Source organism: Empidonax traillii, unplaced genomic scaffold (genome assembly GCF_003031625.1).
Source record: "Empidonax traillii isolate 1590-97213 ecotype Southwest subspecies unplaced genomic scaffold, ASM303162v1 scaffold244:size1524873, whole genome shotgun sequence".
In the NCBI taxonomy this organism is placed as follows: domain Eukaryota; kingdom Metazoa; phylum Chordata; class Aves; order Passeriformes; family Tyrannidae; genus Empidonax; species Empidonax traillii.
In genome coordinates this window covers 583,252-596,162 of record NW_020955437.1, presented here as the reverse complement: position 1 = coordinate 596,162, position 12,911 = coordinate 583,252, and the positions used below count along the sequence as shown (strand labels likewise).

The window sequence follows — 12,911 nt, the reverse complement described above, 5'->3', positions numbered from 1 at the left end:
ATATAATCACATTTTGTCCTGCACTAAAAAAACATATCAGTGGTATAAAACATCCTCATTTCACTCACTGTAATGACAGTAGATAGCATTGCTAATAACACCTGCAGGATTGGCTCCCTTTTCATCTGAACACATATACCATTATTGTCTTCTTGATTAGCACTATCAATTCTAACTCCTGTATGAATGTTTACTTAAGTAAACATTCAAATGAAATTAAGACTTTCTGGTTTTCAGCTTTTTCACATTGAAAAGTGCTTCCAGAGTCCCATTTCAACAACAAAGAAATCTTTGGTCATATTTTATGGGCAGTTTCAATTAAAGCTACTTATTACTTCTGAGTTCTTCCAATCTCCTTCTTCACAGGAATACTTAAACCTCCTGTTGTAATGAACATGCATATGTTAACATGGATATGTTTATAATAATTTGGATATTGAATAGTGATTTGAGTACAGGCTGGCAATTATTTGAGTGGAGAGAACTTGATCAAAGGATGCTGCAAGCTCTGCTATTGCCACCTGCTGTCCACGTTCACCTTGGAATGGCTTCAGTGGGCAGGGTTGCACAACAGTTACAAAATGGATGGCAAGGACTAAAATGCTGAGTGGGTGCAAAATGACCAGAAGCAAAGAGCCAAAATACTGTGAGCAAAGATTCATCAGCAACCTGCAGAAGAAACGATAGTCCTGAATGGTCATTGTTTTGGGGTCTCCACCTAGGGACATCTAGCTTACAGCCCATCCCTCACCCTATTTACTTACATACCTTCTGTTCCCAGCAAGCATCAGCTGTCAGTGCCTGTTGCCACCTACTACAGAGTCAAACCTCAAAGCTCTTGCCGCCTCAACAGCAACAGGGCATTCCCAGGTGGGCCATTGATGCCTTTCTTTGTGTAGCAGGGGAGGGACAGGTTGCAGTAATTATTCCACTAATAAGGAGGATATATTGCCATGACAGTGCAGCCAGAGAAGGGTTAAAATGCTGGAACTGGAGGCTGAGGTCAAGAACTAAGGAAGGAGGGGCAAGACTGAGAAAGTAGAGGCCAGTAAGGGAGCAACAAGTGATGAAGCTAGGAGGATTTTGACAAAGCATGAAATGGAACTCTGCAAGGTCATTCCTCCTTCTGTGCAAGATGTAAAAGTGGACAAAGCGACAGGACTGTCAGAACAGGAAGCTCTAATTAAAGAAAAAGAGCACAAGCACAGTATATACCTGAAGTAAGTGCTTCTTGCAGCTGCTTTTTCTCTAATTGTATGATGGGTGTGTGAACTTTTGCCTCATACACCTCTTACCTTCTGTAGTTCTATTAAAGGCCCTGCCTCATGCCCTGGTTAAATATTATCACTGTTGCTGGGCTCAGAGATGTCACTAGTGCATGGTAAGGAAATGGCAGACAGTACTACAGCAGTAGAAGGGACTTAGATGCAGAGCAGGAGAATGTTTGAGGAGCAGCAATGTGTTCTGCTCAAAGTTTTTATGCTCATGTTGGCTAACAATAGCAGCAAGACCATTTTAGTGGATATCAAGGTTGTGCATAACAATCTGAACAACTGTGGCATACGGGAAGCCCATAAATACCCTTGGGGTTTATTCTACCCACGAACTGAGAATTGGGTCCTCCACAAACAACTTCTGAGGATTCTGCAGCATCAGAACTCCCTTCTGTCTCTGCTACAAAGGCAATCAGAGAACCTAGCCAAAAAAACCCCATTACAATTACATTTTTTTCCTCTCTTTTGCTGGGCACAAGACATGCTTTTAGTGGGGTCAAGGATATCTGATGGGGTGGAGAAAACATCCACATCACTCTTTCCCTTCTCTCTTCCAGTCACTAAATCAGTGCTGGAGTTATGGGAATCTACATGCTCTTTATCCTTCCAGCTGGAATCAAAACATGAGTGTACAAATTGTGGTGTTCAACAACATGGTAATCTTTTTTTCATGGTTAAAATTATTGTAAAAACTAAATGTGATTGGCTGTTTAATGTATCTTTTAGGCTGCCACTCAGATAATCAAAGGCTAAAAAGCATTACTTATGCTGACTGAATGGAGGGCAAATTTTACTGACCTGGTATTGGCTTTAAAATTGTACCAGATACCAGGACTTATGGAGGAGTAACTTCTCAGTGAACAAGTTAATACCTGACAGCAAACTTGTCAGGCCTCCAAGTTCCTGCTCTGGAACCTGGGTTACTGTTTAACCTGGGTTACTAAAAGCTCAGGTGGTCTATCTTGTAGTTTGCATACCCCATGGCTGTTCAAGGTGATGCTTCCGAAGCTGAAGGACACAAATATCTCCTGCTTGGGTTTGGTCCAGGTAAAACCAGCAGGTCTGTTTGACCACAGCCTACATATAACACAGGATAGTAAAGGAGAATGTTGTCTGTCTTCATCCCTCCAAAATATTGATCGAAACATTGATGTTTTATTGCTGTAGTTTGGCTAACAGCTTTTATGAATTAATAAACACACTTTTCCTTGAAATACCCAGGAGTCTAGAGCAGAAATTGCAGCTGTTTTGAGCTTTAAAAAAAATGATTCAAATTTCTCTTGCATATAATCTTGGTAAGTTTTTCCTGTGTGATGCTGCATTTTGATGAATTCTGACGATTAAGCAGGTGCCATAGGACCAGAGGTGAGTATCAGATGGTGAATATCAGCTCTGGTGTGTTTTAAAGTAAAAGAAAATATTACTAGTGCTATAAAATCATAGAATCAATTAGGTTAGAAAAGACCTCTGGAATTACCAAGTCCAACCTGAGACTGAACACCACAATGTCAACTAGATCATGGCACTCAGTGCCACATCCAGTCTTTCCTTAAACACCTCCAGTGAGGGTGACTCCACCACCTCCCTGGGTTGCCCCTTCCAATATCTAATCACTCTTTCTGTGAAAAATTTCTTCCTAATGACCAACCTAAACCTGCCCTGGTGCAGCTTAAGGCTATGTCCTCTCATCCTGTCACTTGTTGCCCAGAGGAGGCTGACCCCAACCTTGCTACATCCTCCTTTCAGGTAGCTGTAGAGAGTGACGAGGTCACCCCTGAGACGCCTCTTCTCCAGGTTAAACAACCCCAGTTCCCTAGCTACTCCTCATAGGACTTGTGCTCCAGACCCTTCACCAGCTTCACTGCCCTTCTCCAGACCTGCTCCAGCAGTGTCCTTTCTGAACTGAGGGGCCCAGAACTGGACACAGTACTCGAGATATGGCCTCACCACTGTTGAGTATAGGGGAAGTGCAGAGTACAGGGACAAATGATGCATCTGAACTAGAAACAGCAGCTTAGAAGCAAATCACACTCAGAAACGCCTGGAGAGGCGAGAGTTTTAAATGAAGAGTTTTAAATGCTGGGAGCAATAAATGGTAAATTCCAAGGAGTTTTTAGCAGCTTAAACGGGCCGGGAAGGCAGCCCCAAAAGTGGCTGGCGCTCCAAGCTCCCCCCTCCCCAGCCGAGCCAGCCCCTCCCGGTAGTGGCTGCGCCGGGCGCGGGGGAGCCCGCGGGGAGGCGCGGAGCGGTGCCGGGAGGCCGCGCCCGCCCTCGGAGCCCTGCCCGGCGCGGAGCGGAGGCGGAAGCCGCAGCAGGGCCGATGAGCTGTGCGCGCTGGGCGGGTGTGCGGAGCCCCGCGCTGTGCCGAGGTAAGAGCAGAGCGCGGAGCTGGCCCTGCTTGCCCCGCGGGAGGATGTGGGGTCGGGGCGCTGTCGCCGCTCTGGCCGTGCTGGCCGTGGCGCTCTGGCTGCGGCGTGAAGAAGGTACAAACACCCGAGCGCCGACCCCGGCGGGCAGGGGGCGGGGACCGGGAGGGTGCGGGCCGGGGGCCGCCGGAGCCGGCGGGCGGCGGGTGTTTCTCACGGAAGGAAAGGCCGCCTGGCCGGGCAGCGGGAGGGAAGCGGCTCCGTGACGCTCCCGCGGAGAGCGAAACCAAAGCGAAGGGGCGGTAGCGGCTCCCGGCGCGATGCAGCCCACCCCCGCCTGCTTCGGGGGCCGGCCAGGCCGCTCACCTGCTCCGCGGAGGGACGGCCGGGGGCGGGGGAAGCGCTCACAGACCCGACCCCCAGCACCGCCGCAGGGGCTGCCGCGGACAGCGGCTGCCGGGTCCCCGCGGGCCTGCGGGCGGCGCCGGCTGCAACGCGGTGCTGTGGCGGCCTGCAGGGGCAGCGCTGCCGCGCTGTGTGCGCCGGTGCGGGTGCGGGAGGGAGCCGGCCTGGCCCGCCCCGCTGGGTGACACGGCGGGCAGGGCGCAGCGATGTCGCTGCCCGCGCTGGCGCGGCGCGGCCCGGCGAGGCGGTGTGCGGGGGTGAGGTAGGCGCCGAGCTGCAGCGCCCTATGTGTGTATGTGTGTGTGTGTGTGTGAGCGTGTGCAGAGATCGCGCTCCACTGCGGCGGGAAGGGAGGGAAGAGGAGGAGGAGGAAGGGAGGGAGGCAGGCGCACTGTGATGAGCAGGGCCTCCAAGTCCAGCTAACGCCGTCGTCCTGCCGCTCCCGGCGGAGCCCGGGGCGGGGGAGCGGCCGCGCACGGATGCTTGCCTGAGCGAGGGAGAGGAAGGGGGCTACGGCTCCGCGACGGCAGTCCGGTTGTTATTTTTTGTTTATCCTCATCGCTTTTGGAGGGGGCGAGTCGGGAAGGTGCCTTTTTTTCTTTTTTTTCCCCTCTCTCCACCTCACCGCCCCTCCTCTTGCAGGTGCCCGCAGCGCAAAGCGGCTCCTGGAAAGTTTTGTTTGCGTGCGTGCGGGCTGCGAGCGGCGGTGGCCGGGATGCGGGGCCCGGGGCCCGGCTCTCCGCCGCTTCCCGGCGCACCGCGGCTGCCAGGGCTGGCGTAGGCGCCCCCTGGGAAAGCCGAGTGCGGGCATTAAACCCCCTCCCTCCTCCCCGCCGCCCTCCTCCGCCCCCTCCGTCCCTCCCTCTCTCCCTCCCTCCCTCCTTCCCTCTCCCCGGTGCGCGGCCATTGCAGTGACCCCGGCCGGCCAAGGATGATTACGAACACGCGGGGCTTCCTGTGGTCGGACCTGGAGACGCGGGCGCTGCTGGAGATCTGGGGCGAGGCGGACGTGCAGTCGGCGCTGGACGGCAACTTTCGGAACAGCCATGTGTACCGGGACGTGGCGTGCCGCCTGGCCGAGCTGGGCTTCGAGCGCACCCCCGAGCAGTGCCGCATCCGCATCAAGGGCCTCAAGCGGCAGTACTACCAGGCCCGGGACGGGCTGAAGAAGAACGGGCACGCCCGCAAGATATGCAAGTACTACGACGAGATGGACCGGATCCTGAGCTGCCGGGGGGGGCCCGAGGGCGCCCCCGAGCCGCTGGCCGCGCTGGCCGCGCCGCCAGAGGTTGTCCCGCCGCCCGCGGGGCCGCTCCCCGCGCCGCCCACGCCGGGCACGCCGCACAACAGCCGCGACCTGGACGGCGAGCTGGACGAGGAAGCCGGGCCGGAGTCCCCCCGCGACAACTTCACCGAGGACTCCGGGGAGTGCTCCTCCTACGCCGACCACCCCATCAAGGTGGAGTGCCCGTCCTTCGCCATCCCTGTGCCGCCGGGCGATGGTGAGTAGCCGGGGGGCTCCGGCGCCGGGTGTCCTCCTCTCACCCCGCGGGCTCTCGCAGTGCCACTGCCGGCGCTTCTCCCCAACTAGAGCGCTTCGGTTGGCTTCTGTCTTACCCTCCTCCCTCCCGGCCCGTCCTCTGCGCTCCGAAATCCGCCCCTGCCTCCCCTCAGACCTTGCACCTTGCGCGTTCCCGTGATCTGGGGAGCCCGGAAGGGGAGCGGGCGGCTGCGGGTCCTGTAAATGCAGCACAGCGGGTAGGGGGAGATGCTGCGGACAGGGGCCCTAGGGAGTTTTTATCGGATTTATCACTTGGAAACCGGTGGAAAACTAGCACAGAGGTTATCGAGACAAAGTGTCAGGTAGCACTGTACAAGAAAATAAGCATTCTTCTCGCTGGAGGATTTTCCCGTTCACTGCAGGCTGTGTGCAGTTTTGCTAATCGGTATTAAAACGATGATGACGATAATACCTGAAAAATCTGCTTATTGTCGCAGATGGGTCAGAAAGCTAGCGGAGTGCTTTTACGTAATAATTGCATGCGTTGTTTCAGAAACACTGCTTCTAACTTTAGTGGCCTTGCGGACAGAAGCAGCACTTCGATAAAGCTTGTCTTTCCCTGCTCGATCTTTACCCTCCGTTCCGCATGTGTGTTGCGGAGGTGCGGGGAAAGTGTTACTTGTTTGTTTTAAATCTAGATTAGTGCGGAGGTTTTAATACGAACATGAACCTGTCTTCAGAAGTTGACATCACTGAGGAATCAGCCAATTGGTTGACGTTTAACCAACCTTCTTTTTACACATAAACCCCATCAAAGAGTTGTTTACACTGATGTTCTTTTGAAATGCAAATCTAGAATGCCAACAGACTGAAACTCAATTTAGATTAATGTAATTACTTGGAATACACAAATGAGGCTATACTATTTAATAGCCTTCACTTAAACCTTTTTAGAAGATCAAAAAGACTCCTATTGTTGAAGTTTAGTACTACAACAATTAAAAGATGCCTCTATATGATTTTTGTGTTACCTTTGCAACTTTTTTGGAAGTTTGTCTTTTTGCTTTAGTACTCTGAAATAGAAATATCTGAAATAAGTTCACATTGAAAAAGTGGAACAACTTTGTGGCGCATTAGGTGCATATCTTGTAGGGAAATATTTTGCTGCTTTCCTCTTAGAAAATTATTTTTCATCGGAAAAATAATTGTTTCTTTCCTTGCTTTAGGCTTTAAAGAAGTCAATGCTCCAACTATTACCCCACCTCTCAATCAGCCCAAAAGATCAAAAAAGCGCCATACAAATTTAACATTGGATAAAATGATGGAAAAATTCTTGCAGCAGAGCATGGATACAGATGAGAAATTTTACAGATTTGAAGAGCAGAGGCTCAAAATTGAGGACAAGCGTCGGGAAGCTGAGCATGCTCGAGAACTCCAGATGTTACAGATGTTGGGACAGATGTTGGCAGGAATTTCTTCTACAGTATCACAAAGGTCACAGTCTATACCAACAAGTCCACCTCGGAGAGCGAACCATCGTTCATATGCGGATAACTTTAATTATAATGCTATGACAACAACACTTTCTCCACCGATAGGTACTTCCTTCTACAGCATAAATAAAAGCTAGGGGTTTTTTTAATACTTCTGTGTGAAAGCAGTGGTAGTAAGCAGCTTTTGAAAATAAAAGCTAATTGGAATCATTTAATATTGTGGTGAAGGTGTCTGTCTGATAAAAGAAATGAAATTAAATCGTCATTCATACCTTTGTACTGGTTATTTAATACAGGTACATTAGTTACAACAAATTTTAATGAGCAAAATCATACCTTTCAAACACTGTAAACATTGGGAACTTCTTTCCATGTTCACATCTTGGTGAAGTTAGGGGAAGCTTTATACATAAAAGGCAAATAGCACAATTGTGAAAGCTACTAGAAACATTAGGTGCTTTGTAGCAGAAATTTTGCTGGTGCTCTGCTTGAAGTTATCAAGCATAACCCAGTGTATGAAGTTAAGGCTGTGCATATGGTTTTTCAGGGCTGGGAAAAAAAAGTTTTGCCTACACTGAAGTAAGTCAGATGTTACAATCTATATTCTTTAAAACAATTTTTTTTACAACAAAATTCTGATCTTACCAATTAATCAAATTTCTTATTATAGGAGGTGTAATAGAAGATGAAAATATTTGCTTGTTTTATTTCAGCACCAGCTCCTTTATAAATTCTTTGGGCATCTGAATTTACTTTAAAGAAAAAGGCAAAGCATTAGCTCAAGAATTGGTATCTATGCACAGACTTTTCCTTATTTACCTTATGTGTGGGCCAAAAGCTGGTCGTTAACGGGCTGACTTGTCAGGATCCGTGAGTCTTTGGCATCTATCTTTATTGTAGTCTCTTTCCATGTGGAGGTAGACTGCTAGAGCAGGAGGAAGTCAGGGATGCTCTCAGTGCTGGAACTAGTCAGGTTGGGGCTTGGTGGTTTGTAGCCTGCCACATGGAAATGAAACAAGTCTTACTCTGTTCTAATGCTGAATTTCACACTGCTCGGAAGGAAAAAAGTGTAGTTTGAAAACAAATAAACAAACAACCCAGTCTCAGTGCTGAAAAATAATCTGGCGTGCCAGATCCTAATGGGCATTCTCTGAGTCCTGAGAGGATCTTGCAGCCGTTTCAGTTCTGCATTACGTACTGTGTTTTCTGGTAAAATGCATAGGAGACTGGGTGATTAGGTCTGTTGAGGATTTAGGCTGGCAGATCTGGTTGTGTTTCTTCTTGAGTGAATAGCTGGTCTATAGCATTTCTTGGTGGCAGCAGACTTTCTTAGATTAATTACAACATACAAATAGATTCAGTGTTTTAAATGTTTTGACTTTTAAAAGGACAACTGGAGGGCTTTAGAAAAATCCCTCTGGAAATCATTTAAGGTTCTAGACTGGGGTGATGGTACCTACAAGGCCTTACCATTACTTCTGAAAGGTTTTTCCTGAGAGCTTAATTATCCCTAATGGCTCGAAACTAAAGTTCAGTTTTTCTTGCTGGATTTCATCATGTCAGTATACAGTCATGTTGCACTGTGCAGAAATGCATTATGTTTATTTAACTGTAGCAAGAGCAACTCAGGATTCTGATCTTGTAATTGGTGGAGGTGTAACAAAGCATTTATACTGAAATGTGAACATAATGCTTCAGGCAACACATCTTTTAAGGAATTAAGATTTCTGTTTATAGCTGAATATGCCTTAGTGATTCTGTAGGTAGGGTAGGGCTCTTTTAAGAATTGCTTTTTGCATAATTCTCTGTTTTCTCTCCATTTATTATGCAGTCGCTTCCTATTTACATATAAACAAAAAACAGCAACAAAGAAATGAAGGGCCTTCTTAACAACATTACACTTTAGGGGTTACAAGCTATATTATATTCTTGTGTGGTTGAAAACCAGCAGGTGTATGAAGTGTAGTTTAAAGAAAATAATCTGCCCTATTTCCCGAGGAGACGAGCATTTTGTTCTACTCTGGCTCACTGCAATGCTAATTTGGCCATAGTCCAAAACAGGTTGTGGTTTTGGTGGTTTTTTTTTCTTTTTCTGTTATTTTAATTTATTTTCTTTCCTTTTTCCCCCCCTTTTTAACTTTGTCTCGGTAGGAGTGGGATGTCTGTATTACACAAGATTTTTAAAAGCAAAAAATCAGCCAAGAGTATTTATTGTTATTGAACACCAAAGAAATTTTATTACTGAAGAGTAGCCTGTCTGGTTTAGGTTTAGATCCTGTGGAAGACAGAGAAAAAGATGCTTTTTGCTGATAGCACACAGATGTGGAATTTTCTTGTTTGTTACATTTTTTCCCCATTATTATGCCCAAAACTGTTGGAACAGTTTTTCTTCTTTTTTCTTTTTTTTTTTCTTTCCTATTTTTCCTCCTCTGTATTTTGGAGTTGGGAGGTGGGGTTACCGAGTTTTATACAGCAGAAAATAAGGAATATCGTGGGAGTTGTTTTCTACATAATTATGTTACATTGTATAGCATTTTCTTGAAAGCTTTATAGAAGATCTGTAAAAAAGAAAATAAGCATGACTGTGGTCTAGGACATTATTATTAACATCCAAATAAACTGCTCTTCTGAACAGAATCGTACAGTTAATGAGGACCTTAGTTGAAATATAAGAACTTGTTCTATTAGTGTATTTGCTGCAATTTATAGTTAACATGTGGTTGAAAGAAGTACTGATCTTCACATTTGTCTCATGTTAGGTAAATGTCTTAATTCTCTCTAGTTGTAATTGTTGAAATACTTTTCTCTTCTAAATTTTTGTAGCCTTTTGAAACAGTAATTTGGTATATAGCCTTCTGAGTGTGCAGTTGTTTTAGTATGTGGCTTGACATGTAGTTTTGCATCAGAGATCTGGAATTGTATTATAGCTAAAAATGATCTTTGTGTGGTATTTGTGATGTTTGCATCTAGTGAGTTGGATTATAGTTTTGCAGAAAGACTTCCACTATGCTTTGTAACCGCCTACCAAAATAAAAAAGCAGAGAGATAGGCCCTGATTCTGCTAAGAGTGGAAGACTTTAAGGGGAAACGAAATGTAAGGTAGGGTGTACGTTTAAAATTTGGTTTTAGTTGCTTTGTGCTTGCTCTGTGTCTGGATGTGTTCAGTCCCTGCCAAGTGTACCTATTTCAGTTGAGCTTAATTATGGAAGTGATTTCAGGCTGAACTAGGATGGTATTTCTAGTGACAAAATGTTCATATAACTGTTCTGGGTTTTTGTTTCCTTCTCTGCCTGAGCCCTAAATTAGGAATGCGAACAGTCAGTGAGCATATTCTCTGCATCAGATCCTAAATTAATTTTTAACATCATCCTCTTCCCTAGTTACTGACTGTTTTAAAAGCCTTTAAGTGACAAGGCATTTTGTTTTCAGATGTATGTCACTTTGTATATCTTTGTGTGATTTTATTAGTGTTCACGGGTGCTTAAAAGAAATGCTTGGTAGTTTAAGAAAGATCATACTTTAACACTTATTTTCTTCTTTTCAGTTATAGAGAGATCTTTTTCACTGCACAGAACACACTCTCTAAAGGATATGGAGAATATTTTTCAACTGGTGCGCAATGTTATCCCTCCTCTAACAGGGAAAAAGCATAAAGGTCAAGATGGTCGTATAGGCATTGTTGGAGGATGTCGAGAGTAAGTTAAATAGAAATTTGGGGTTTGCTTCTCAGAGAGTTTGAGGATGTCATAAGAACCTGTAGAACCCATTCAAACTCACATTTAAAACATGAGCATTTTCCAGGGAGCTTTACTAGTCCGTCATCATGACCATGCATGCTTAGGAAAGAACATGTTTTCTTGCAGATGTGTTGCAAAATCTTGGTGCGGAATGTGAGTGGAACTTAATATGCTGTTTGTATCTGTGTCTACCTTCTATGTCTTTATAGAATAAGTAGACAGTGGCACATCTGATTTGTTTAATATATTTTTGTACCCTGGGAAGTGGGTCTTTTAAGTCAGGAATAGAATATTTTCTTACTGTGCCCTTTTTATTTTGATAAATTGTGGTGTTTGCTAGATTGTGTCAATAACTTGTTTTTTGTACTGGAGTAACAAAAATAGCACGTTTCAGGGAAAAAAAGTTACAGCATAAATCAGTTAAGTGCTGTACTGACCTAGAAATAAAAGAGGCTTTGTATTCTTGGCCACAATATTTTGAACGAGCCACTACACCTCCCTGTTTTTCATTTTCCCCTTTTGAAATAGGGACATCTTTCTCCTGTAAGAGAGATCTGCTGTTGGACATCTGCCATTAATAAACATTCAACAGCAAAAAAGTGCTGTCATATAGCTGAGTTGACTAGCCAGGAGTTAGAACCTAATGGGCTAGTGAGTTCTTACCTCTTGGCTGAAATAAGCACCTCTGGAGGGTGATACTGTTCATATCTCACTACTCAGTCTTTATAAAGAGAATTTACGGCAACTAGAATCACAGTTTAGGCACTTTAGATGAGCATCTAAAACCAGATGGGATCGATGCAGGTCACAGACCCCAGATTCAACTTGCACATAGTGCTCAGCTCTTGTTTGGTTTGTCTCTAAACTTTTACCTTGGTTACCTAAAAAAATTTTGCTGTTTTAGGGCATGATCTTTGTAAATATTTCTGTGAAAAATCAGGTGGCTAGGGTGGAATTCTGTACCTTTGAAGTCAGAGCAAGGTTTGAGATTGACTTCAGTATTGCAGGATTTTTTCTGTCTTTTACAGCAAGCAGAAGAGAAAACGATTTTAAAAATTTGCTTTTGAATTGGGGATTTCATTATGGCAGACTGATTTCCAAATCATTGAGTCTTGTGACTGTGTTTCCTAACCTAAATTTTATTTCATTTTAGGTACACTGGAGCACCGTATTTTGCTGCAATTACAGCTCTCAAAGTGGTATGTGTTCTTTTGTACCAGTTCAAAATGAACTTTTCATCCTTTCTGTTGGCTAGCTGCCATTTTTAAAAGCATTCATTCTCTTCTGCTCATGAACTTTGAGTTCTAAAAGGTCTTCTCTTGAACAAAGAAAATCCTTAGTTACGGATTTTTATAAATACTTTTTAAATATGTCATTTACTGTGTTTTCTTCCTCTGTGTAGGGTGAAGTTAGAAATATGTCAAAAAATTAAAAATATCAGAGATTTGGATAAGAAACTTCAAATTTGATATTTTCTTCAAAAATGAACAATAAAATAACTTTAGGTTATTGTTTAAAATGATGTTTTTGGTACTGCAGTGAATTCCTCAGTAATTTCTTCTGGACCTGATAAGTGTGTTGAATGAAGTAACTTTCTTTCAAAACTTAAATTGTTAGTCTAGAAGGATTCTTATTGCTGTAAATCTAAAGATTATTGGTTGAATTTAATGTAATTTTTAATATCACATTTTATTCACAATCTGATTTTCAGCAGAAGTATTTTCTAAGGTTTTTTTTTCCTAGAAGGGTGAAGTTCCTTACTTTATTGACATATTAACTGGCTCAACATATTTATACAGACTACATAATTATAGTGGTGATTATTCAAATGTAAACAAGTCATGCTTGCTTAATGCCTCTGATTTTCAGTTCGCTATGTATAGTGTGTCAGTACTTCCAGTTCATTGTGTATGTTTTTCTTTTTGAAGATTTCTTTCAATAAGTGAATAATCAACACAGGTATTTCCAACCATCTTTCCCCCCGGATGCAGTTCCTTAAAGATTTAAAATTAAACAATAGTGTCATGTTATTAGAAGACACCAAAGCCACTCAGCTTTCTGTTCACTATGTGCAAATACAATGTCATACTAGGAGGTTCCTTACTGAAGTCACTTGGTCTCAGATCATTACATCT

The 12,911-nt window shown here is 44.6% G+C and overlaps 1 protein-coding gene across 6 annotated transcripts in view; it reads left to right on the top strand.

Moving 5' to 3' along the window:
• The first annotated feature begins 3,557 nt into the window (after positions 1 to 3,557).
• Positions 3,558 to 12,911, top strand: part of NAXD (NAD(P)HX dehydratase) — a 49,721-nt gene continuing 40,367 nt past the window's right edge. The window contains exons 1-5 of one of the 6 annotated variants that reach the window (XM_027888674.1): positions 3,562 to 3,643; positions 4,958 to 5,547; positions 6,773 to 7,144; positions 10,584 to 10,734; positions 11,930 to 11,975. In XM_027888674.1, the coding sequence (XP_027744475.1) occupies positions 4,977 to 5,547; positions 6,773 to 7,144; positions 10,584 to 10,734; positions 11,930 to 11,975 (1,140 nt within the window). In that variant the 5' untranslated portion in view covers positions 3,562 to 3,643; positions 4,958 to 4,976. The other 5 variants (XR_003571742.1, XM_027888677.1, XM_027888676.1 and 2 more) reach the window with 5 other exon arrangements.